The following is a 27,798-nucleotide window of genomic DNA, read 5'->3' on the forward strand; positions in this document are numbered from 1 at the left end:
TGAATCTATAGCCGTAGCTTAATTTTTGGAAAGAATTATAATTAACATGTTTTTGTGTTTTATTATGACTAGTTTCTAATCCTCTGAAAAACAATCATCACGCAATCATAGTCTCATTAGGGTTTAAATTTCTTAATATATGAAACTCGACTTCAGTTGGGGTCATATGTAACCGTGTTTAATTCAAAATATTTAGTGGCGTGTGATCTAAATCTTTGTCTAAATGGTGCGTGATTAAATAAAGCGTTTTTTGACTGAATGATCAAAACAAATCGAGTTGTTGACTTTTGTATTTATGTTTTATTATTGGTTAAAATTGGCATTTCATATGTTATCAGGCACATACACATACACATTGTTGAATACTTATGCTGGTAACCAGTCAGCTTGTATAGTGTTGGCGAATCATAGGCATTAATCATTAAACAAATAAAAGTAAAAATAGATTTTAATTCAAATCTATTTTTAGAATAGCAGAAAGAAGGGATTGGTAAAGGCCAAGTATACAAGCCTACTATATATGAAATAATAATGTTTAATACAGGTCCGTAAATATAGTCCAAGAAGGAGAGCCTCTGAGGGCCTGTACATAAACTCTGACTTACACAAACACGCACATGTCGGCATTGACACAATGGTAAAACAACTAAAGGATGTATGTTTAACAAAAATTCAGCACTCCTTGGATAAGTTACAGAATGTTGGTGACAGAATCCCGACTGTTTACAAGGAAGTGCTTCTGGAGAGGCTGGCATGGCACAAGTTGTTCACAGAGAACTATATACCTTATATTGCTAAAACTATACTTTCACCCTCATTGACAAAAGTGAATTTCTATAAATGTGAACAGATTGATGATAGAGTTTTGTCACTTCTTGGATCCACTGGATGTAAATTAGAATCCATCAAATTGAATGCATGTCCTTCAATTACAGGTAAGGCAATCTCACATGTTTGCAATTTTTAATGCTATTGATCATTATAATACAATCACTGTTTAATATTTCAACTTCAGATATATTCAGACAATTCCGATAGGTATAGTCCTCATGATGTATTGGTGACAATACCAAATACATCACATAGTCATTACATGCTATTCTCAGTTATTACTGTAAACGTATAGAAATTCGTAGGTATGAAATTTCGTGGTTTAATAAAAAAACAACTAATTCGTTAACACGTAATTTCGTTGATTTCAAATTTTCGGGGTAGATTGACAGTCATAATAATTAAACTTTTCTTAGACAACCAGAGTAATAATCTGCTAATGTGTGTTGACAGCAAGGCTTGTGATTAATGTGCACTGAAGCATGAAAGTGTTGCCGATAATTGTCGATAGGAGCGAATAAGCGACGATCTTGTGGGTCCTCGCTTGCTAATTGCCATCAATGTTGTTTTGACAATATTTGCAATTCTCTGCTCAATCGGTCCCCTAGAAGTAACAATTGAGTAATAAGGTCCCCAAAATACAGGTGTGTAAACCGTTATGTCTCTTTAATTGGCACTAATTGACATATGTGATAAATCTGCAAACTGTTAATTTTACGACGTCACGTATAAGAGAACAATCATTGATGTACAGTTTAAATTCTGTGCTTGATTTAAAAAGTATTATTACCCAAACACTTATCAAGAAAACAACATATTGTATTACAAAGCATATCTCAATCAAATATCTCAGATAACCGAAAACACTAGAGAATGTCGGCAATGACATTCGGAAAGGACCGATTTCGGATTAAAAATGTAAAAATAATCGTTGGTACTTGAATTCGTGGTTCAGCGGAACAACGAAATCCACGAAAATTCGTACCACACGAACTTTAATGGTTTTACAGTACTTATTCTTAACAAAAATCCTTTTATAAAATTGAAATAAGAAACAAATATATTTGAAAGACTTCTTTCCCTATTAAACGTGCCCCCTAAAGATAATAAAATGCATGTGTGAAAAAATAAAAGCACCACCCATTTTAAGACTGCAAAGGGCTAGGTGAGGATAAATAAATAAATGATGTTTTAGTTGATGTACATGTTAAATTATTAAATATACACATAACAAAGCATTAGTGCAACTGAAATAATTTTGTTTATCTATTCATTGATATTTAATAGTCAACGTTTTTGATAGTAAAACCAATAGTTTCATTTTAATATGTTAAATCTTTGTTATGAAATTATCTCAACTCTGAGATATGGTAGACGCCTAGCGACTATGAGGTCATGGGTTCGATCCCCACAGTGGGAGTGTTCTTTAGATCTCCCCCAAAGACACCAAGTACTGGTTCTAGGCCCAGGAAACGGACTCGATAGTGTTTATATAAACCATAGGCTTTCGATGCAATCGAGCTAAAACAAATAGGTTTAAACTAACTCTGAGAAAAAAAATGAGTTATGTCACATGCAGAACATAGGGTTAATATAATCTCAATATCTTAATATAATGGCAAGTTTCTCTTAATTCTCATATTGCATTTTTTTCAATTTTAACAGGGGTATGATGATGCAGTACTGTTAACCATCATAGTGCATGCTCTGTTAAGACACAATTTTCTCAATAATATTGTGTGGTGAAGAACCAGTGTATCAGTCTGTAATGTTCTTGAATGGTTATGTACAGTGCCCTCCTTAATGTTTGAAGCCTTAAACCTTCAAATTCTTCATTATCTCTTTTTACTTTTACACTTCAAATCCATTCTTTTCTTTTAAATTGTTAAAAATAAGGTAGACTTTTTAATCTTCAATTTTATTAGCCATGTGACAAATAATTATTTGAAAAATAAAATCCCCAAATCTTACAATTAACTATCTATCATACATATGAGCCAGTGAAAGTCATAATTGACTATTGAGGTTTAGTAAAAACCTTGATGAATATGTTTTGGTATTTGTCTGTTTTAGTGAAAAAGGTAAAGGTGTGTTTGCTGTCTGATTGCGATACACAAGTAAATCTTCAATCGACTTCACATTTACCCACTGATCACTGGGTCATAAGTCGTCTGTAAACATTCGGCGCAGTATGCAGCCATGGCACATTGGCTTATTTCCCTCACAGGTACCAATTTATACACCTGGGTGGAGAGGAGCAAATGTGGGATAATTTTTTTGCGCAAGAAAATTCCAGTGGTCAGGGTGGGATTCAAACCAGGGACCTTTCGGTCTCTAAGCCAGCGTCCTACCATAAGACCACTGCTCCCACCACATTGTGTTCTTAAAATATAACATGTATTCAGTGTTTTCACTTTATTTTAGATTATGGTATTCATCATCTCACAAGGTGTCAAGACAGACTGGTTTTGATTTCATTGAAGAAACTCAGATTGCTCACTGACCATGCTCTCAAGTTCATCTCATCTGATAAACTTCAATATGTGGAATTCAATGGTTGTCCAGAGATAACATTTTCAGGTTTGTATCATTAAGTAAAATCTTCCCTATTTGTTGTATTATTTGTATATACATTTTTTTATTTCATCATGTTGATATAGTACGTTTTATTCAATCATAAAGTTGTTAGCATAATTCTAGAAAAATATAATAGGTATGTTAAAATCATTTCCCAGGGGTAAACATTTTCCCCACCAAGAGGGTACCTTATTTTAATGATATCTCTTCTGATTGTCAAAAACGTGGCCACCAGGGTGTTGCAAGGTTCCTTATATGGCATGGAAGTATAATTTTGATGTCTAATCTTAATGAAACTTGCTCAGAGCATATATTACTATGTACACATGTATCTTGGCCAAGTTCAAAAGGTTTAGGAATTGTCACCAAAGCTGCTTAAACATTTGAGCTGCCTGAAGTCTAAAGGTGAGCAATCTAGGGCCTATAGCCCTCTTGATGCATTAAAGTTTTTTGTGTGAAACGTGTCTTACTTGTTCACAAAGCTTGACTCTGTTACAGGTGTGGCACATTTAGCGACTTCAAATAGACATATTAAAGAGCTTCATCTTTATGGCTTATCAGCAAAAGGGAAAACTTCAACGAGCCATTTTATGAACGTATCTAGGCTTCTAGGTCCAAATTTGGTGAGCACAAAAAAGGCATTTATTAGCTGAAAATAAAATAAATAAATATAGGGTAATGAGGAAACACTAACTAACAAGGTATAATCTGAAGATTGTTTAGTTTAAAAGTTAATCTTCCATCATCTGCATGCTGCTAAAACGTTCCTTATCTACAAGTTAATTAAGTACGATTATTGTATCTCCAAATTCATTAAGTAAGAATATTGTATCTACAAATTAATTACGGTTAGTATGATTATTGTATCAACAAGTTAATTAAATAAGATTATTGTATCTACAAGTTAATTAAGTAAGATTATTGTATCTACAGGTTAATTAAGTAAGATTATTGTACTACAAGTTAATTAAGTAAGACTATTGTATCTAAAAGCTAATTAAGTAAGATTATTGTGTCTACAAGTTTTTTTTATAAATTAAGTAAAGTTATTGTACTACAAGTTAATTAAGTAAGATAATTGTACTACAAGTGAATTAAGTTAGATTATTGTATCTTAAAGCTAATTAAGTAAGATTTTTGTATCTGCAAGTTAATTGAAGTGATATTATGCACATTTTTCACTGTTGAATTGAGCTGAAAAGAATTAACAGGTCAAAAGAGTTAGTTAAAATGTGGTAACTGACCAATCATCTGCAACTCATTTTGCTACCAGTTGTTTGTAAAAAATACATATTATTATTCAATATTTTACATGACCCAGTCCTCTAAGCCGAGGGGAACTGTCTTTTTATTAGGATCGGAGTTAGTGTTCGTGTGTTGTTCGAATAGATATCGTTGCATGAAATTAAATGATCCGTAAAACAAAATTGTGTATTTGTGTGGTATGAAAGAATCTGCACTAAAACTAAAATAAGATTCACATCGTACATGCATGATCAGTTGTCAAACGAAAGTACGGTTGATATTCAAAGAATAATTTTTCTCTTTCCAGATATTGTTTTAGTATGTTGATGCTGCATTAACAAATATAAGTGTATATGAAGTGAAAACACCAAAAATAAACAACGGTTGCGATAGACACCTATAAACATATCATATACTGTTAGATGCGCATAATATCAGTTTAAGTAAGATTATTGTACCTACAAGGTAATTAAGTAAGATAATTGCATGTTCACAGTAAATAAGTAAGATTATTGTATCCACAAGTTAATGAAGTAAGATTATTGTATCAACAAAGTTAATTAAGTAAGATTGTTGTATCAACAAAGTTAATTAAGTAAGATTGTTGTAGAAATTGTCAGCTTGAGAGCCAGTGTAGATTGAAGATTACAATTAAAGAATTGAAGATGAAACAAAATCATGTGTTATCTCATTTTATGTCTGTTCTTAACAAAAAGGCAATTCATTGAAATTAAACCCAATCATACTTGAATGTTTTTGTACCTTTAGGAAGTGTTGGACATAAGGTTGTTTCAGCTGTCAGATGAGTGCCTTGTCTCCATAGCAACACAGTGTCCTAATCTAAGGCAGTAAGTACATGCATGAAGCCTAAATAGTCAAGCTAGAAAGGTCCATGTGTTGTTATGCAATTCAAACACTTGTAAGTGAAATGGACATGGTGTCTTACTTTGGCCATGTTTCTGTGGATGCCTGCATGGGCCTGTCCATCTAACACATTATGCATTATTTAAGTCCTGAACTCCCAATACACTGAAGTTTTCTTGTCCGTAAAACAATTGTAGTTCAAGCATTTGTTTTTTTAAATAAATCCCTAAACTGAAGAATGTGGCTAGAGTTTTTAATTCACAGTCTGGAAAAGTTATAGTCATGTAATGTGTCTGTTATAAGCTGGAGAAGCTTTTTTGCACTTTGCAATTAAAAAATTGCTTAGACAAGTTAGGTAACATGTGTTGCTTAAGAGAAAATGAAACTCATACTGCCTGTGTTGTACATTAGTTATATGATCATGTTCATGAATTGTAAATGCTTGTGTGTTTCATGTATAATAGTAAGTTAAATTTGTATTTTTGTAAAGATATCATTTGAATTACAAAGGGTTTTCTCCAAACATTAAAGTAATAAATGGATTTTAGGTAAACTCAACAGTCATGTTTTAATCAATATGATTAAAGTTTTGTTAATTTGGTTCCCGAAAATTGTTTTGTTTAATACACATTTTATATGTTTATTTGTGTATTTTGTTTTACTCTGCCTCTATAGATTGAATCTTCATGGGAATCCTAGAATGTCTGGAGAGGACTTAACAAAGGTATTGAGCTAATATCACATTCAGGTTTAGTTTGCAAAGGTAGATAATACATAGACTATATGTGTTCATACTCTGAACTGTTTTTCTCAGTAAAATACACTTGCGTAGAACATATATAATGGTTTAACCCTTAAAAGTTTAAATATTTTTCTTTTTTTATCCCAGTGCAAACAAGCTAATCAGGAATAGTCACTGACCTTGTTTTGATTCAGTTGATCACAGCATTTTCACGTTTTACTGTGTATATGGTGTTAAACTAAAGAAACTGTCAAATAAACGAAATAACTTAAAATGCCTCTCTTTGTATAGAATGTTCATGTCAGCAATTGACATGACACCCTATTAACATTGTACTCTTCTATTGTATTGTATGTATTTATTTTGACCTTGCGGTCAAGGATAACCCATGAAAGTGCAAGCACTTATTTCCAATGGGGTCCTTTGGTTTTGCTGAAGAGACAGCAAGCAGAAAAGACAGTATTGGGATACAAGGAATCCGGGTGCGATACCCTAGCTCTTTGCGAATAGATACCTTGGTTCTTTTACGTGCTCAGTGTATAGCACCGATACACGCGAGAATTACCTGGGTTTCATACCAGTACATCTCTAGTTGGGTGGGAAACACTTGAAGCATTTCTGAAATGTCCAGTGCCCCGGCCGGGATTTGAAACGGGGACCTCTGGAATGGTAGACCAGAGTGTTACCACTCGACCACCGCACCACCCAATTCTGTATTCTCAGATCAGTGGAAAAAAACAGCCTCCAAAGCTATGACTTAATCTCATATCATCATTAGCCAAACCTCAATACTCGTATCTGTATCTGTCTCCATCTACTCGCAGGTTTGTATCGGTTGTAACAACCTCCAGAAGCTGGACCTCTCGTTCTGTACGCAGCTACGTGAGAGTCCAGACAACCAGTCCCTCTGGACCCTACCTACCTCCCTCACGGAGCTCTCACTCACAGGCGTACAGCTCACAGACGAGGAGATTTTCGTGGAGTGTCTGCAGAGGCTCAGGAGACTGCGAGCAGTGACGCTGTGTGGAGTGTCAGCCTTGAACGATGACACGCTAACCAAGGTGCGAGGTTGTGTTGTAAGATAGAGAGGTTGCTGATGTAAACCAAATGTTGATTTTAAAATATGGACTATGCTGATAAATGTTGTGATTAATTTGTCCATGTTTCTGATATTTACTTATTGTTATATAATGGTTGTTTCCTTATTTTTTAATCTCACGCTCCAAAGCAAGTTTGGGACTATGGGATTGCCCTTTGTCAGTAAGTCTTTCAGTCTGTCTGTACCTCTTTCATGTCAGCTGCATATCTCATGTACCCTTTCATGGATTTTCATGAACAATGTCACAAATGATGAGGTCATTTGTACAATGCTCAAACGGCAAGAGTCAGTCGGGCCGGCACAAAGTCAAGTTCATTCTTCAAGGTAAAAAGTTCGAGCTCCTATTGTAGTGTCCGGTCCATATATTCTATACCTATAAATGATTTTTATGAAACTTGCCTAAAACTTGCCTATAAAGATAGTTTCATGAGAAGATATGCAAAGGGATGAGTCAGTTATCTCAACTCAAGGACAAGGTAAAAATGGAAGGTTTAAAGTTAACCCCAAATTTTTGTGTGTGCGTCATACCTCTTATATGTGTAAGGGATTTTCATCCGTCTTGACCGCAACGTTAAGGTCCTTCAGACCATATGCAGAAGGCATGGTTCATTCATGCTGTTTCAAGATTAACATCATACTTAGCGTCAAATGATTGAGTCTTCATTTTCATGTCTAAATTCTTTCTTCTCTACCCGTAGAATGACTTTCAAGAAACTTGGATGCGATGATCTGGTAATATACACAAGGCATGAGTTTGTTAAGTTGGCTCAAGGTAAAGGTCTCAGTAAAGTTCAATAGTTAAGCCATGATTGTTTTTGTATAAGCTCTAAATCACTATACCCATTGAAGGATTTTAATAAAAAGTACAATCCAGAAGATGTCCAGAAGATTATCAGTCAATCACGCTTGATCAATCTCAAGGTCATCACTTCAAGGTCAAAACAATAAAGGCAGGGCTGCCTCTTGGGTGTGCTTGTTAATTTCATGTATTCAGTATATGTTTTTTGCCTTTGGTAAAAATACAGTTATATTGTCCATACGTATATATGTGAAAATGGCAGTTTTAAGTTCAATAATATATATTAATCACTGGGGATTTGAATAAGTCATTTAAATACTATTACTTAATTGAGAAAGACTGTCACATGAATTCGATTAAACAAACAACCAATCTGACAGTTACCAGGAATATCAGTTGGTCGTGCGTTGATGATATAAAAACTATTAATCCCAAATTAATTGTTTTAACATCATCCACTTTTTAATTAAAAAAATAATGACTATCCTCATTTTCTGTTCCACAACAGATTCTTCAAAGTGTTGGACAAACGCTTTGTCATCTCAATATTGGAGGCTACGTCCCTGGTGTACTGTCTGATGTCAGCCTAGAAGCCGTGTCCAAGTATTGCTTCAATCTGGAAGAGCTCCTACTGAGCCTGATCAGCAACATGACCGGTGAAGGGTTACTGCCCCTTGTACAAGATCCGGTTAGAGCCGCCAAGCTGCGCACATTGTCTCTCAGTACAAAGAAGGTATTGTTATTGTTACTTTTTTTATTCAACAAAGTTTGAATATATACATGTACAGGCTTCAAATGTTGCTTAATCAATTTAAAGGAAGAATCTAGTTTTTCAGAAGTTTTGCATTCCAATTCAAGTTGAACTATATTTTACTATAAGTATTTAAGAATATTCTTTATTGTTAAACTTAAGTCTAAAAATTGCTTGGAGAATACGGGTCCAAAGTGAGCAATCTGAGGACCACTTTTCAATGACATCCTCCGAGGGTTAACCCTGTTAAGAGATTAGAAAATGTCCAAGCCCAATGTATTCTATTTTATCGATTTCAAGAACTTAGTTTAACTGATACTGAGTGCCATGACCTTTTTCAGTTGTCCATGGAAGTACTAGCGGAAGTGGTAACACACAGCCATAATCTGGAGAGTATAGACTTGTCAGGGGTGGTCCTAGTCGACGATGATTTGCTCATTCTCATGGCGCACAACTGTAGGAAGCTGAAAATTGTCTGCATTAAAGGATGCAAAATGGTAATAAGTTTGGAAAATACACGTTTTCTATGCCCTTTATTTAATACTATATCACTGTCAATGAAAATATGTGTTCTTGAATTGCACATTTGCGGAAACTTTAATTTGCAATGATTGCCATTTTGATAAACAATCTTCTTGTTATCAGTAAGCAGCCTGTCAGTCACCTTAAAAACATATATAAAGTTTTCAATATTTTTATTTTTTTTAAAACAAAATCATAATCCATATTTTTAATGTTGTGGTTCATACTATTCAAAAATAAACAAAGTAAATATCGATTTTCATCTGCATCAAATCATTCTTACCATCACTTCGAGGTCCTTTATTAACGACACGTGACCAACTTCCATAAAAAATATACACAAAACGATACCTAAAAGCAACTTAAATACCCTTTCTATTTTCCTCCCATTTGTAGGTGACTGATATTGGTGTTTGCGCGCTGGTTCGGTCATGTGACCTCCATTTTCTGTCGGTATCGGGAATCAACAACCTCACGGACCAGAGTGTTTTCCTGCTGGCAAACTCTTGCCACAACCTTACCGAGCTCTACATGAATGGATGTGCCAACATCAGCCCCGTGGCAGTGAGATACTTGAGAGTAAGTAGAGGTCAGCTGGCTTTCATAGCCCACAGTTGTGTGTGTGTGTGTGTGTGAATGTGTATAAGATATACATGTACTATTATTAACCCTTTACCACGTAGATATGTATTGAATATAAAGTTGAATTTAATTAAACACCTTTTTACTAAATTCAAGCTTTTAAGGTTTCATTTTCCAACCCTAAGATACTGATGAGCAGCAAACATCATAAAACCTGTGAGTTACTCGCAGGCTGTTCTGGTTTTATGCTGGTCGCAAAATCCATTTTCACCTTCCTTCTAAGTGGGGGAAAGGGTTAAAAACATATGGCTAGAAGCTGATGTCTGATGAACAAATATTGAAAATGAATAACAAGTGTCTTTATGTAAAATAGAAATGTATTACAAATTACATTGGTTCATTTTTTTAAATCGATTGTCACTGCACATTTCAGGGTGTTGCGCAATATTGATACTCTTATCGCATGGTTTCTGTCCAACCTAATTTTCAACAATAAACCAAATATTAAGCACTGCAATGCCTCATTACAGGACTGCACTATCCCCTACCTGTTTGTGACCCACGTGACGCCCAATGCCAAGCCATTCCAGCTGATGGCCAAGAACCTTGACACGGGCATGTTCTGTCGTGTGGATGACTTGCATTACGAGACCCAGGCAGTGGTGGAACCTTGCTCTTTGTAATAGGCGGATGGCAACTGTGTTGACAATCTTGGCCTATTATTCGAGACCGGTTTCTTACAATGAGAGCACTCTCGCGACTGAGCTATCAGGCTACTGCACAATCAAAGCAACAAATATCCTGCCATGAAACTTGTTAAAGCTTTTTGTCCTTATGTTTTGAAAACATCCTATATGTCCATTAATCAGGCTACTGCACAATCAAAGCAACAAATATCCTGCCATGACACTTGTTTAAGCTTTTTGTCCATTTGTTTTCAAAATATCCCATATGCCCATTAATCTAATTGCGAAGCTAAGAATGCCTTGTCCACTTTTGCCTAATGTAGAGGAACAGTGATTCACACAATATTCAAGTTCATTAAATGTTGCTGATAATTTTTTTATGTCCCCCACTATAGTAGGGGACATATTGTTTTTGCCCTGTCTGTTGGTCTGTTGTTCTGTGGGTTGGTCTGTTGGTTGGTTGGTTTGCACCAACTTTAACATTTGCAATAACTTTTGCAATATTGAAGATAGGAACTGATATTTGACATGCATATGTATCTCATAGAGCTGCACATATTGAGTGGTGAAAGGTCAAGGTCAAGGTCATCTTTCAAGGTCAAAGGTCAAATATATGGGTCAAAATTGCTCATTTAATGTACACTTTTGCAGTATTTCAATATTCAAGATAGCAACTTGATATTTGGGATGCATGTGTATCTCATGGAGCTGCACAATTTTAGTGGTGAAAGGTCAAGGTCAAGGTCATCCTTCAAGGTCAGATGTCAAATATATGTGGCCTAAATCGCTCATTTTATGAGTACTTTTACAATATTGAAGATAGCAACTTGATATTCGGCATGCATGTTTATCTCATGGAGCTGCACATTTTGAGTGGTGAAAGGTCAAGGTCATCCTTCAAGGTCAGAGGTCAAATATATGTGGCCCAAATCGCTAATTTTATGAATACTTTTGCAATATTGAAGATAGCAACTTGATATTTGCCATGCATGTGTATCTCATGGAGCTGCACATTTTTAGTGGTGAAAGCTCAAGGTCAAGGTCATCCTTCAAGGTCAAATATATGGGTCAAAATTGCTCATGTAATGTCACTTCTGCAATATTGAAGCTAGCAATTTTATATTTGAAATGCATGTGTATCTCATGGAGCTGCACATTTTGAGTGGTGAAGGGTCAAGGTCAAGGTCATCCTACAAGGTCAAACATCATATAGGGGGACATTGTGTTTCACAAACACATCAGGTTTAAACTATAAATTACATTTATTTATGTTGAATCATTGATGCTCGTGTAAACTAGCATGAAGACGTAAATAATGCTAGTGTTAATATAATTTGTCATGATTGAACAATGTAGCCACCGAACAAGTTTTATGATTGAATGATAATTCGAAATGATGCAAAATTTCAACACTTGCGATACACATTTTTACAAATGCTGGTATTTATGCGTGTGAATGTTTATATTTCTTACATATACAAATAGAAACTTTAGCTGCACCAGGAGGAGATAAATCTTAAAATAGGATAAGGTCCTTGATTTATGGCAAGGAAACAATTGCCAAACAGTATGGCACCCAACAAACGTAAAAGACATGACAAGCAAACATACAAAAGGTTATACAGCTGGGGTCACTAACATGCATATATCAATGCAAAGCAAGGGGTATTTTCACGGTGTTAAAGGAGCTTCAAACATCACACCTGACCTAAACTTATCCACGACGCATTTAAATGTTAATAAAAATTATTCTGGTTTAAAATCAATTAATAACCATGAAACTACTCATTTGTTTAGAGAAAAATAAAAAGTATGGTAAAACAGTGTTTGTATTTATTTGAAATGTATTATTGTTGTGTTTTTGTGTTACGTGTACCTGTTTCTGTTGTCAAAAACATTGTGTTTTTTAATGTATTTTTTCTGTACTAACATTACCGTATTTATTCTTAACATGGTGTCATTTTGTATAATGATGCTACGCATGTATATATGTGCTGATGATTTGATGTGTGCAGGCACATAACACGATCTGCAAGTGCAACTCTTTATATACTCAATGCATGATTAAACAAGAGCACCGCCTTGCTGGTGCAGACCGCTCATCTATTTTCTTTTTAAAGGTGAAGGGACTCTCAATTTCAATCACAAAGGAGGGAGGGGTGGAGTGAAGAGGGGTGTATAGTGTGGGGGTGTGGACATTTATTACATTATCTTCCAAAAATGCGAAAAAAAAATGCACAAAAAAAAAATCGGGGGTATGGGGGGGGTTGGGTGGGGGGGGGGGAGGGGATTCTTGGGTGCGATGGCTGGATGGTATTTCAAAAATAAAATAATAAATATTTGTGTTTTTTAGCCGTTAAAAAAAATAAAAAAATTGGGGGGGGGGTATAGTGTGAGGGTGTGGTGGTCATTTGTGAGATGATCTTAAAAAAATATAATTAGGGGGGGGGATTCGGGGGGGGGAGGGGGGGGGCACGGGGGATGGTTTGGGTGGAGTCTATTGTGGTATGTTAGGTAAGAGTAGTTTTGTCAAAGTATCAATCAAATCTAATCATAAATAAAGAAGTTATGGCAATTTTAGCAAAATTTAATAAATTGACCTTGAGAGTCAAGGTCATTCAAAGGTCAAGGTAAAATTCAACTTGCCAGGTACAGTAACCTCATGATAGCATGAAAGTATTTGAAGTTTGAAAGCAATAGCCTTGATACTTAGGAAGTAAAGTGGATCGAAACACAAAATTTAACCATATATTCAAAGTTACTAAGTCAAAAAAGGGCCATAATTCCGTAAAAATGACAACCAGAGTTATGCAACTTGTCCTTTTACTGTACGCTTATGATAGTTTGCGAGTGTTCCAAGTATGAAAGCAATATCTATGATACTTTAGGGGTAAAGTGGACCAAAACACAAAACTTAACCAAATTTTCAGTTTTCTAAGTATAAAGGGCCCATTATTCCGTCCAAATGCCAGTCAGAGTTACATAACTTTGCCTGCACAGTCCCCTTATGATAGTTAATAAGTGTTGCAAGTATGAAAGCAATAGCTTTGATACTGTAGAAATAAAGTGGACCTAAACACAAAACTTAACCAAATTTTCAATTTTCTAAGTATAAAAAGGGCACATAATTCTGTCAAAATGCCAGTCAGAGTTAAATAACTTTGCCTGCACAGTCTCCTTATGATAGTTAGTGAGTGTTGCAAGTATGAAAGCAATAGCTTTGATACTAAAGGAATAAAATGGACCTAAACACAAAACTTAACCAAAATTTTAAATTTTTTAAGTATTAAAAGGGCACATAATTCTGTCAAAATGCACGCCAGAGTTATCAAACTTTGCCTGCCCAGTCCCCTCATGATAGTAAGTAAGTGTACCAAGTTTGAATGCAATAGCATTGATACTTTCTGAGAAAAGTGGACCTAAACGCAAAACTTAACCGGACGCCGACGCCAAGGTGATGACAATAGCTCATTTTTTTTCCAAAAATAGATGAGCTAAAAAGGATTATATTGATGTATATCAGATTTTTATTTATACATTTTTCTGTCTGATAAACAGTATTTCACATGTTCATTTGTTTTAGTACATGTATCTGGTATTTATTTTCACAGATATAAACATATTTACACTATCTTAAGTTTCGAGATTGAGTCGTCGTTAATGTGAAATTTTAAACAGAACAATTTTTGATGTAAACACGTCTCTTATTCTGAACGTATCGCTTGTTTCACTGTGAAATTGAAACATTTAAATTTGATTGCCAGGGTTTAGAATCAACGGGGTTTTCAGTGGTTTACCCACGGGCTGGACAGAATGCAATCACACCGTTAAGAACTTTATGTTTGCAAATATCTCAAGTTATTGAAATACATTTGCAAAAATCTATAGTGCATGCAAGACATATTTTCTTCCAGTTTGTGCCGATATCTTAAGGTATAGGAATTAATCATTGAATACGTCTGAAATCAGTCACAAAATTTAATGTTGCGTGAAACATAACCGTGTACAATAAATGCAGTAAAAATGAAATTTTTGAACACGTGCTTATTAAATTAAGTAATTCTGATGTAAGCCATAAGCAGCATAACAATCTGTATTTTATGCACTAATTAATATTTTTAAGAAAACAAGTTTTAAAAAATTATTTGAAATAAAGCACCACTTACCGTCGTGTATAAATCCTTTAAAGTTTAAAGGTGAAACCCCCAAAAGTCACGTGATCCTGCACCCTGATTTCGTTCCTTACTATTATCTTTGAAATGCTTGGGCAGATTTTTATGTAACTTTAGATAATTATACCACATGATTATACAATGAGTCCCACAATTGCAAATCTATTATTATGAAAGTCACACACATTTGTATCGGCCAGAGTATTCAGAAAACATGGAGCCAACCTCTTTCACAAACCCTTCAATTCCATCAGACAGAACCTCACCAAAGTTAAAGACAAACCAGACAAAATGAAGAATTGTGGTGTCATATATCATTTCCAATGTGAGGATTGTGAAAATGACTATGTAGGTGAAACAGAGAGACAATTAGACACTAGATTGAAAGAACACCTTACACGAACTTCTGCCATATATAACCATTGTAAACAAACTGGACACGAGATCAAACCTAACAACACCAAAGTACTCACTTCCGAAGAACATCTATGGAAACGCAAAGTGAAAGAAGCAATTGAGATCAAACAGCGGCGGCCATCACCTAACAGGGACTCGGGGCTACCCCGGGTGTATGACAGTCTCCTCGTATCACGTGACCCTTCACCGGTCATGTGACTGTGACGTCAGTGAACCAGTGATCAGCTGATGAAGATGTGTATCGTATTATTTCTTATGTTTTGACCCAGCATTTGTAAAGAATATTGCAAGACATGTACATTTTCAGAAAGGAAATTCATTTCTGCGTTGAATAAGACCGAGATCGTGAAAATCGCTGCACAATTGATGAAGTTATGGCTGTTCAAAGCGATGCAACCCGTTTTCGGGTGATTTTGAGTTGGATATCTTGTTATAAATATATTTGATAGTGAAATATTTTTTTGTCAGAAAAGTTGATTTTTCATTATAATATGATCAATAAAAATGATAATTTCACTAACTAATATCATAGCCACACGCTAACCACCTGTGATTAACACATAATTTCAACCTATCACAATATTCCTTATACAAAGACAAACTTTTAATTAGTTCATCCTCAGTTTCTGCCATAATTACAATGTCATCTGCATATAACAAAAAAAAAATAAGCATACCAATATCTATTCCTGTAAAACCATATAACATATTATGTTCTTCTTAGTCGTTCAAATAAATAGAACATAGGACTGGTGATAATGATTCTCCTTGTCTTACTCATAAAAAAAACAGGAAAAAAAAAATTATTCATTACTTATTGTATTACTTAATTTTATTCTTGATTGCACATTTGTATACATAGATTGTATGATATCAAGCATTTTTTCTCTAACGCCTAGCTTCAACAGTTTATACCATATGATATCCCTCACCAAATAATCTAACGCTTTGGTGTAATCAACAAATAAGGCATACACTCTTTTTTTGTTCACTTAATAAATAATTAATTACACCGTGTAACACACAACTGTTATCAACAGTTCCCATATTTTGTCTGACTCTTGCCTGTGCCTCTATGTAGACATGATAGTGTTCAGCCCAATTGTTAACTCTATTGTTAATGACTTTAGTAAATAATATCCCAAAAGTACTTAATCATGTTAGTGAATCAACATATTATACCCGAATATTATAGTTTGATAGGTCACTTGCATTTCATTGCAGTTGCAAATTGCAAGTAGTGTGTCGTGCAATAGCGAAGTAGACTTTTCTGCTATGTCAAATTGCACTATGATATGTACACTCTATAAAACTGATTGATATAGAATGGTGGGAATACTTAGCTGGAATTCTGAAATTAGGGTACATCCAGTTCGTTTTTCTTCAAATATCGTTGTTTTGATCAAACGTTTGTTAAACAATACACTTCCTCGTCTACCCGGATATCGTGGTTGCTCTTGTGGGACATAGTTTGGACATACCTTTTTGCCTTAATTATAGGCCCTCGTCAGAAGAGTCTAATTTTGATGTTTATGCCCCCACAAAGTGTTAAGCATCCAGGATTGAACTTGTCCGTCAGCACATAGATCCAAAACTCATTAACGCATACTTTAACGGCTGGATAGATACCAGTAACCACTCAAATTTTCAAAGGAAGAACTTTGGACTGCGACGAGTTATGATAAAACTAAAACCCTTTGTGTTTGTGTCTATTGTTAGAACAGTTAGTTTGTTATTGGGTGTCCAAACATTATCCGTCGGGACATACGTGTCTTTAGAAATATATTTTTTAGACCCCATTATTACTGAAACATGTGCATTTTTATTTTCAATAGTTTTCAATATTGTTGCATTCTTCTTCAAACAATGCTATTTATTGCATAATAAGTAGTTTTGGCCTTGGCAATTTATTGTCAAAAATTCGCACTATTTTAAGGGCAGTGTTTGTCTTTATTTCTTTGGTAACTGCAGTGTTGCACATTTCAAATACCGGTAAATCAGCACAAAAATTAACCAATACTAATGGTATGTTAGGTGCAAGAACCATATGAAGAACTTCAGGTGAAATGTCATTCCATATAGGGCTCATTCACTCTAAAATTTCGGCGTGCATTTGATTTGTTTGAAGAAAACAACAACACCTGGAAACATAATGATAACCTACATAAATTGTAGTGTCACATCTAAGGCCCACATGTCTACCATCTAGGTAAATGTAAAACAGGTCAGAGTTCAAAATACAGCACTGTATTCTCACTTAAAGGTCTTTCTGGTCTTGAACTTTGGTATGCATTATTTAACCTTTACATGTAAAGGTTTAAATTTAGGTCACATTTTAAGGACAACTGTCAAATACGGGATTGGTGCAGTTAGTTTGAAGATGCTCCTTTTTATGCCCCCGGATCGAATGATCGGGGGTATATTGTTTTTGGCATGTCTGTCTGTCTGCCATTCTGTGGAAAACTTTAACCTTGGTTTATTTTTTGCAGTATTGAATAATTGGCATGCATGTGTATCTCATGGAACTGCACATTTTGAGTGGTGAAAGGTCAAGGTCATCCTTCAAGGTCAAAGGTAAAATATATAGCTTCAAAGCGGCGTCAAAACTTTAACCTTGGTCATGACTTTTGCAATATTGAAGATAGCAACTTTCTATTTGGCATGCATTTGTATCTCATGGAGCTGCACATTTTGAGTGTTGAAAGGTCAAGGTCATCCTTCAAGGTCGGTCAAATGTCAAATTTATGGCTTCAAAGCGACGCGATAGGGGGCATTGTGTTTCTGACAAACACATCTCTTGTTGTCCCCTTCCGGTGAAACCTTCAGTCAGTCCTTCACACTTTTCTGGATCCTGCAATAACTTTAAAGGTCTTCATATTTTTTCATTAATCTTTGAACATGGATATATGGCAATACGGAGATTATTCACGTCATTTCATTTTGTTCCTACGTCAAGAATTCTGGTTGCTATGGCAACAAATTAACAAAATATATTTTTTTTACTGACAATGGTGGAGTTTCACGGTAGGGGACCATATTGCTTGGCAATCTCTTGTTTATTTTGAAATACATTTTCCTGATTTTTTTTTAAAGTCGACATATTGTGCGCAATATATGTATATGTTACAGAGCTAAAGGTCCAAACAAGAAGTTATTTTTTATAATATCAATACTTAATATTCAATATATGCACCGGCCATTCCAAACTATAAAAAATAACTAAAAATCTCCAGATGGGCTTTGTCTCAGCAATATTTGGTACATATATATAGTGTGCCTATATAACAGCTGTTCACATTATGTTCTTGTGCTTAAATTGTAACAATGCACTTGTTGTCAATTGTTTGATATAGATTTGTATGGCTTCTAGCATAAATAATATTTTTTCATTAAAACTGCAAAGTCGATAGGTTTACTATTTTAATTGGTGCTTCAAAAGCCGGTTATGAGATTTGGGTAAGAGAGTCGGTTTGTGATTTATACTCTATGCGTATGACATTGACAAAGCACACAGAGTATGAAAGTTTGATAAAAATAAACACCGACAAATTATTGTCAAACTTCAATCCCGGATGAAGAAGACCCAAATAATGCGCGAAAAAAGAACCTTAAAGGCGAGAAACTGTTTATTAACGAAGACCTGACAAGACTTAACCAAGAAGTGTTTCGAAGTGTACGACTGAAGAGGAAAGACGTCATACAATCGGCATGGACCTATTAAGGCAGCATAAAATATAGAGACTATCAAGACCACGTGCACACACTATACTTAAGTAACTTCAAATACTGGTTGGAGCTACCATGGTCCACAAAGTAATTAAATACTATGTACAAATATACATGTTTCTCTGTTTAAGAAATAAAATGCCTGACTTTGTTTCGCCAGTATACACTAATGTGAGTTAAAAGCTAAATAGATCAAGGTGTGGATACAATAAGAAACAATCCACACGTTTAAATAAAGTATTGTTATGAAGACAGCAAATAATGTCAAATATTTGAATTATATGTAAGCTTTAAAAAAACACCTTTGCAATACCTGTATGACGATTAGAGTCAGTAGATGTTTAATATGAAGGTACATAAACTGTACAAGTATACACCAAGTTAAAATTAGCATACTATACTTGCATCAAGAGGCGAACTACACAGCTCCTTTTAACATATAAATCAGAAGTGTATGTGTTTTTGTTAATGATTACACTACATAAAAATGTATATTTTTCATGCAAAGTAAAAAAAATGGTAGCACACTTAAAAGCACGTATGATTGGTCGCGTGCGGAAATAGTATCAAAATAAATCATTGATGAATATGTTTTTTTCTCAGGAAAATGCATAAAGGGCAAAACCAGGCATAAAAAAGTAAAAACCGGTGTAACTCGTCGAAAGAAAAATAATCAAAACACCCCAAAGGATATTCTTACAATTTCGTCTCTTTTATGAACCCTAAGTCAATCTCACAGTTTTTTGTATTGTGTGTTCGATGTGAGAGTGACTAATAGGGTTAGCACATGTATTATGTTATGAAATTTGATAATTGTATGGATTTTTTTAAAGCACAAAGTTTAAATCAATGACAATCAACTATTGCAAGGAAATGAAAATTGAAATTAAACAAACAGTTTTCGTGATTGGAACATATCAAAAAAAAGCACATTCTCATACTGTGTTGTACACCATTGCTTAAGTTGTAACATTTTCTTCAAATATGTATCTATATATCAAATGTATATCAAATATGTATAATTGAGAATATGATATATAGTACTTATTTTAACTGTATATGATGAAATGTTCCTTTTTTGGTACATTTATGCTATCTTCAGCTTTTAGTTTGAATCTTACTCTAAAAAAAATTCCTTTATTAAATAATACATTATTGCTAAGGTAATAAAGTATAACATCTTAAAGAGTCATTTTTTGATGCTTTAATTTGAACTTTAAAAAAAGAAGATTAATCTAGATCTTAATAGGGTCAAGCATATACATCATGTGATGAAATTTGATGATAAGTCTATGGATTTTATTAAAGCTCAAAGTTTAATAATAGACAAACTATTGCAAAGAAATGTAAATTGTAATTAAACGAACAATTTTCATGATTGGAACATATCTAAAATGCACATTCTCATACAGTGTTGTACACCATTGCTTAAGTTGTGGTAACAGTTTCTTTTAATATGAATCTATATCAAATATCTATAATTGGGTATATGCTATATAGTACTTATCCATATCTGTATATGATGAAAATTTACTTTTTTGATACATGTAGTCTTTGTTTAACTTGTTTTTTTTAACCTTACTCTGCAAAATACCTTTATTGTGTAGAACACTATTACTAAGGTAATCTAGTATTACACCTTAAGAGTCATTTTTGATGCTTTTATTTGAACTTAAAAAGGAAGATTAATATAGATCTTTGCATATGAATAATTGTAAACATGATGAATAACATTTGTAGACATGTTAATGGTAAATTGTTTGTTAATAAGTATATGTAATTTTGAGATACACAAGTTGATACAAAATGACACCATAATGGTAACAAATGTAGATTATAATTAAATGAAACTTTTGTATGTGTACTGAACAAGATATAAAATAATACTCAAACTGCGTTGTACACTCTGCTTAAGAAACTCAGCATGATACTATATCTACATGTATTGCATTTTTATGATTAATTGTTATTCTGATGTATATTATACACAGTGTTACTCAAGCCATCAATTTAGTACTTGTACATATGATGTTACAATATCGTGATGTAATACCACATTTGAACAGAAAAAACAACACGCTATTAAAACAAGGTAAGATTAGCTCGAAAACGAGCACGGAACACATATTTAAAAAACAAATTCTCTAACGACATTGGCATTACTATTAAATTTATGTTTTTGTTCACATTAACAATACATGATTATACACAAATTAAATGAAATACATAGCTGGAAAAATATTATTGTATTAATAAGTAAAATCCCGCATCTGCTTATACAGTAAATACTTACATGTATAGAACTAATGAAAAGTAATGGGTCGCTAACACCCTTTTTTGAACGATTCTTTTTATAATAAAAACACGTCAAACAAAAATTAAGAACTAAAAAATGAATCTTTTGATACATTTGAATGACTGGAAGCTCTCTAACTGGTTTAAATCAAACTACTATAAAGTAAAATGGAAACAGTAATATTATCAATGAATGTTAAAGGTTAAGTTAATAAACAAAAGCGAAATCAAGTTTTCAAATGGTTAAGGAATAACAAATTTGCGTTGTACATATTGCAAGAAACACATTCGACCAAAAGCATAGTAAAATCATGGGAACGGGAGTGGAAGGGACACGCCTTTTTAAGTGGCACGAAATCAAACAGCGAAGGAGTAGCAATCCTAATTAACTAAACAATGCCAGTAAAAATATTAAATTACAACGAAATTATACCGGGCCGTCTTCAGGCCCTTAACACTAGAAACCAATGACCAAAGTTTTACGGTTATTAATATGTATGGACCTAACAATTACTACACCTTTCTTTTCAAAACTTTAGCTAAATTCTTACAAGATACTAACGAAAATATTTTAATCGGGGGTGACTTTAATACTGTTTTAGACACTAATTTAGACAAGAAAAACGGCCGAGCCGATACACATAAACATTGTCGAGATAACTTACTCAAAATTATAGACGAAAATAATTTATTCGATGTTTGGTGAATGCATAACCCTAACAAATGTCAATTTACATGGCACTCTAACGGTAAACCGCCAATTTTTAGCAGACTTGACTTTTTTCTTATCACAGAAACATTATGCAATGCAACAAATAGTTGTAATATTCAAACAGGATATAAAACAGATCATTCAAGTGTTATATTAAAAATGAATTTCATATCACAGAAACGGGGACCTGGTTACTTTAAAATAAACAACAGCCTTCTGTTTAATACAGAATATAAATCGCTAATTAAAAAACATCGCAAGAAGTTTTAAACAACAATAAGCACTCAAACGCAAACACTAAATGGGAATTGGTAAAAGGAAATATTAGAAATGTAACTATACAATTTGCTAGTCATAAAAAAGAAGATAATCAACAAGAAAAAGAACTAATTCAAGAAATAGAAGCTCTTGAACAAAACTTGATATGTAAGGATAATGTAGACACAGAAGAATTATCAAAAAAAAAAAAATATTGGATAATTTAAGAGACAAAAAAATCAACGGTATATTACTGCGATCAAAAGCTATACACATTGAAAGTAATGAAAAAAGCAGTGCTTTTTTCGCAAACCTAGAAAAAGACACGAAGAGAAGAAAACCATTAAATGTATAAAAGTAAATGACAAATTTATAACAAATCAAAAAAAAATATTAACAGAAGAAGTGAAATTCTATCAATCTATTTATCAAAAACAGTATGATAAAACATCAACTATTGACTTCTTTAACACACCGATAAAACGCCTTAGTGAAAACAATCAAAATATATGTGAAGGTATCTTAACCGAAGAAGAATGTTATGGTGCCTTAAAAGAAATGAAAAATGACAAGAGCCCTGGCTCAGATGGATTTACAGTAGAATTTTATAAAACCTTTTGGGATGACAAAAAACTTTCATCGAATCAATAAATTATTCATTTATATACGGACATCTAACTGACTTTCAAAAACAAAGCATTATATCATTAATCCCTAAACCTAACAAGGATACTACTATTTTAACAAATTGGCGACCAATATCACTTCTAAATGTAGACTACAAAATAGCTACAAAAGCCATCGCTAATAGAATAAAAAAGACTTAATCTTCATATCTTCAATAATAGCACCTTCACAAACAGGTTTCATAAAAGGGAGATATATTTTGGGTCGAATGTCAGACTAATTTTTGAAATAATCGAATACCTTGAAAACAAACAGATGCCCGGTCTTTTTTTTCAGATTTTGAAAAGGCATATGATACTTTAAATCATGAATTTATGTTTAAATGTTTACATTTCAATTTCGGCGATGATCTTATCCGTTGGGTTAAGCTGTTTTACCATGATATAAGTAGTATTAATATGAACAATGGCTATATGTCGGAAAAGTTTAAAATAAAAAAATGGCGTAAGGCAAGGTTGTCCTCTCTCATCGTCACTGTTTGTAATATGTATCGAAATACTGTCTTATAATATCGAAAAAGACCAGAACATTAGGGGTATTGTTGTGAATAATGTAGAAATAAAACAGTCGCTCATCGCAGAAGACGCAACCTTTTTCAACAACGGTGCACAAAATTCTTTTGAAAATTTGGTCAATGTAATAACACAATTTGAGCATTACTTCTGGATTAAACCTTAACAATTCAAAATCAACAGTTTTAAGAGTAGGGCTATCCAAGAATACTACAATCCGGTTTTGCAATGATCACAAATTTATTTGGACATCGGAATCTGCAAACACTCTTGGATTATCCTTTTATAATTGTAAAATAAAAAATATGTCCATGAACTTAGAACCCAAATTATGTTCATTAGGTAATTGTCTTAAACAATGGCACCACAGAAAATAAATTGACCTAACTAGGGAAAATTACAGTAATAAAAACATTCGCCTCTCCAAAACTAGTATATCCAGTCACTGTATTACCGAACCCTCCTAAACACACCATACAAAAAATAACTAAGGAAATTTTTAAACTTCTTATGGGACGGTAAACCCGACAAAATTAAACGTAGCAAAATAATAATGAATTATACAAATAGAGGCCTTAAATTAACAGACATTGAAATGTTCCTAAATTATATAAAGGGATCATGGGTTAAACGACTACTTACAGAAAATAATAGTACGTGAAAGTGTATATATGATACAATCCTACAAAAATACTGAGGAGAATTACTATTTGCATCAAATGTACAAACACAAGATATTAAACGTATATGTAAAGACAACGAATTTCTAAAAAACATAATTCAAGGATGGAAAAGTGTAAAAATGGCTATAAACACAACTTCGGCAAACATATTATTTAGAATAATAGTAAAATAAAACTTTGTACTGGACAGATTGGCACGACAAAAAGAATCGTATTTGTTGATCAGTTAATTGACTTTCGAGTTTCTTAAATACAATAGTCTTATAAATAACATACCTAAAGACATGTTGGAACTTGTAGACGAGCGTTTTTTAACAGGATAAAGGAAAAAATCATTACTTGATATAATCAAAACATCGTACCAACCAACTAAATTTTTATACAATCTTCGGCTGTTCTGAAATTAAAAATACAAATATGAATGCGGAAAATAGATGGCAAAATATTTTTCAAAATAAAGAGTTAAATTGGGCAAAGATATACACGCTAATGTTCAAAAAATGTACGGATACAAATTTAAGTTGCTTTCAATATAAATTTATTATGCGTCTAACTGCTAGGAATACATACCTCTTTCGGTGCAAACTAACGAGCTCCAACTTATGTGATCTTTGCAATGATAACGATGAAGATATTGAACATTTGTTTTGGAAATGCCGGGTAGCACAACATTTATGGAACAGATTAGCGGACTACATTTATGATAAAGGCATTTTATTATATTTTAACTACGTATTAATTTGTTTTGGACAGGTGGAATATAATAAAAACATGCAAACTATTAATTTCATCATTTATTTTATTAAATATTATATATTTAAATTGAAAAGAATGCACCAGCCTCCTGATTTCAAAAACTTCCTTACATTCCTAAAACTACGCTTAGATATAGAACAAGAAATAGCCCTAAAAAACGATAATCTCGAACAATTTAATACAATTCATCAGAGATTACTTGACGGTCAGCTTTAAGCTTCCAGCTTCTTTTTGTTTTCTTACTTTTACTTTTTTAGTTTTCTTTTCGTATTGCAAAAAAACATAAATAATAACCCATGGTTTAACCACAATTATCACTAATTTTCCATGCAGGTTAGGTATATTTTAAAGAAAAAATATTTTTAAAACAACATTCTTTTGTACGTGCATATACACCAATAAATTGTATTGTTATCTTCTCGAAGGAAAAAATGTTAACAATGTATGTACATGTATAATGTTTGTTTTTTAGTGATATTAAATTTAAAAAAAATGATGGCAGCTATGATGCAATGAAACAAAATAATAAATGATGAAGATAATTGATTAGTGGAGATGGTGATTTTTTATTTATTTTATTATTATTATTTATCATAATATTATCATCAGTTGCTTCAGTAAATAACAAGTTCATACATAACCTAGTAAATATTGGTTTACTGTTTGAATAACTATCTATTAAACCTCATGATGCTGGACACGATGTTGTCATGGTTCCATGTGGTAATTAGAGTAGTATTTACCACACTATGTTTTATTGGTTCCACGTGGTACTACATACCTCATGATGTTAGACACTAAAGCAGTATGTACCACACGATGTTTTCTGGGTTCCACGTGGTACTTAGAGTACTACATACCTTATGATGTTGGACACGATGTTGTCATGGTTCTATGTGGTAATATACCCCAACTTGTTGTCTGGGTTTTATGTGTTACTTAGAGTACTCTATACCACATGATGTTGGACAGGATGTTGTCATAGTTCCACTTGGGATAACCGTATTTAGAATAGTATGTACCACACGACATAATCTGGGTTCAATGTGGTATTTAGTTAAGTACATACAACATGCTGTTGTCATGGTCCCATGTGGTATTTAGAGTAATAGTATTACACGATGTTGTCTGGGTTCCAAGTGGTACTTAGAGTAGTACATACCAGATGATGATGGGAACGATGCTGTCATGGTTTCAAGTGGTATTTAGAGTAATATTAACCACACGTTGTTTGGATTCCATGTGGTACTTAGAGTAATACATACCACCTGGTGTTGGAAACGATGTTGTCATGGTTCCTTGTGGTATATGGAGTACTGTTTACCACAGTGAAACGATGTTGTCTGGGTGATATGTGACACTTATATAAGTACATACCACATGATGTTGGACACGATTGTCCTCGTTCCATGAGGTATTTAGAGTAATATGGACAACCCGATGTTGTCTGGGTTCCATGTGGTACTAAGATAAGTGCATACCACATGATGTTGGGCACGATGTTGTCATGGTTCCATGTGGTATTTAGAATAATATTTTTAACACGATGTTTTCTGGGTTCCATGTGGTAGTTAGAGTAGTACATACCACATGGTTATGGTTCCATGTGGTATTAAGAGTAATTTGTACCACACGATGTTGTCTGTGTTCCATGTGGTACTTAGAATAGTAAAACGATATGGCATGGTTCTACGTGGTCTTTAGACCCTTTTGTATTACCAAACGACGTTGTCGGGGTTTCATGTGGTACTAAGAGTAGTACATTCCACATTATGTTGGAAACGATATGGCATAGTTCCATGTGGTCTTTAGAGTAGTATTACCAAACGACATTGTCGGGGTTTCATGTGGTACTAAGAGTACTACATACCTCATGATGTTGGACACGATGTTAAGATAGTTCCATGTGGTATTTAGAGTAGTATGCACCAAACGACTCTTGCTGTGTCTCTGCCTCTGGCTGTGAGTCCGAAACTTGCTTAACCTCCCCCACGTCTTCATGTTTCTCTGATTAAATCTCGAACTCGCAGCCAGCCCATTTTCCCCAGAGTCGAGCTTGTTAACCAAAATGCATCAAGCTCAGTAAGGCTTTGGAATCTGCGATTAAATGACAAAGGCTTTACTTGGAGGATAAAATAGCAAGTGAGGATTAGAAAAAAACAGCGAGGCTGTCTGATATGTTACTTAACAATCTGGCAGAAACTTATTGTTCGGTTTAATATATCACCCATCCCATTACTATAAAAGGTAATAAATAATATAATATACACTGCATTTTCAGCGCTAATTGATCTGTCATATGATGAAATGACCAGTTTGTCGTGACGTTATGATATTTGAAAAATACGTTTTTTTCTGATTATTTGTTGTTGTTGCTTTTATTACAAAAATATAAACGAAAATACAATATATCTCCCCATCTAGAAAATATCCCATTGCGATCTAGAGTTAGGCCACACCTTGCCGAATTTCAAACTTGATAAAACAAGTAAAAAAATCCAGGTAGTTGTTATGTTCATACTATGCAAAATGTGGGTTATCATACCGTGTGTTCACTCTGAGGGTTTTTTTTACAGAGAAAAGACCGAAGACTTCTCTCGGATTGCACTTAACTTTGCAAAAACCTACCCATCCCTTTGTTTGTTTACTGTGGTATATTTGTCGCCGTTTGCAAGAGTATTTCAGTCATATCATGGCAGTCAATTGATCAACTCACGCTATTCTGCATTCTCTAATTGACTAAAAGTAAGGGGAATAAGTGTGCAGTTCTAAATGCGCGTACTAATGCCAACTGTCATACATGTATCAGCTGTAAAATGCTCAATATTCTGAAATCCAGATATGCAAATGTGAAATCTTGCATAAGAAGTTCAAGTTAAATG

The 27,798-nt window shown here is 33.7% G+C and overlaps 1 protein-coding gene across 2 annotated transcripts; it reads left to right on the plus strand.

Moving 5' to 3' along the window:
- Positions 1-250: 250 nt before the first annotated feature.
- Positions 251-12,519, plus strand: LOC127858161 (F-box/LRR-repeat protein 2-like). 2 transcript variants are annotated; one of them, XR_008038777.1, is made up of 11 exons: positions 251-935; positions 3,256-3,411; positions 3,907-4,031; positions 5,422-5,501; positions 6,193-6,241; positions 7,084-7,320; positions 8,666-8,890; positions 9,250-9,405; positions 9,827-10,009; positions 10,543-11,587; positions 11,734-12,519. XR_008038777.1 is itself a non-coding variant. In XM_052395129.1 (10 exons), exons 1-10 carry the CDS (start codon positions 635-637, stop codon positions 10,693-10,695), a joined length of 1,665 nt encoding a protein of 554 aa, XP_052251089.1. In that variant the 5' UTR covers positions 251-634; the 3' UTR covers positions 10,696-12,519. The 2 variants fall into 2 exon arrangements, 1 of the variants encoding a protein (XP_052251089.1); XM_052395129.1 differs by having other exon boundaries at positions 10,543-12,519.
- Positions 12,520-27,798: the final 15,279 nt, after the last annotated feature.

This window comes from Dreissena polymorpha, chromosome 14 (assembly GCF_020536995.1).
Source record: "Dreissena polymorpha isolate Duluth1 chromosome 14, UMN_Dpol_1.0, whole genome shotgun sequence".
NCBI lineage: Eukaryota > Metazoa > Mollusca > Bivalvia > Myida > Dreissenidae > Dreissena > Dreissena polymorpha.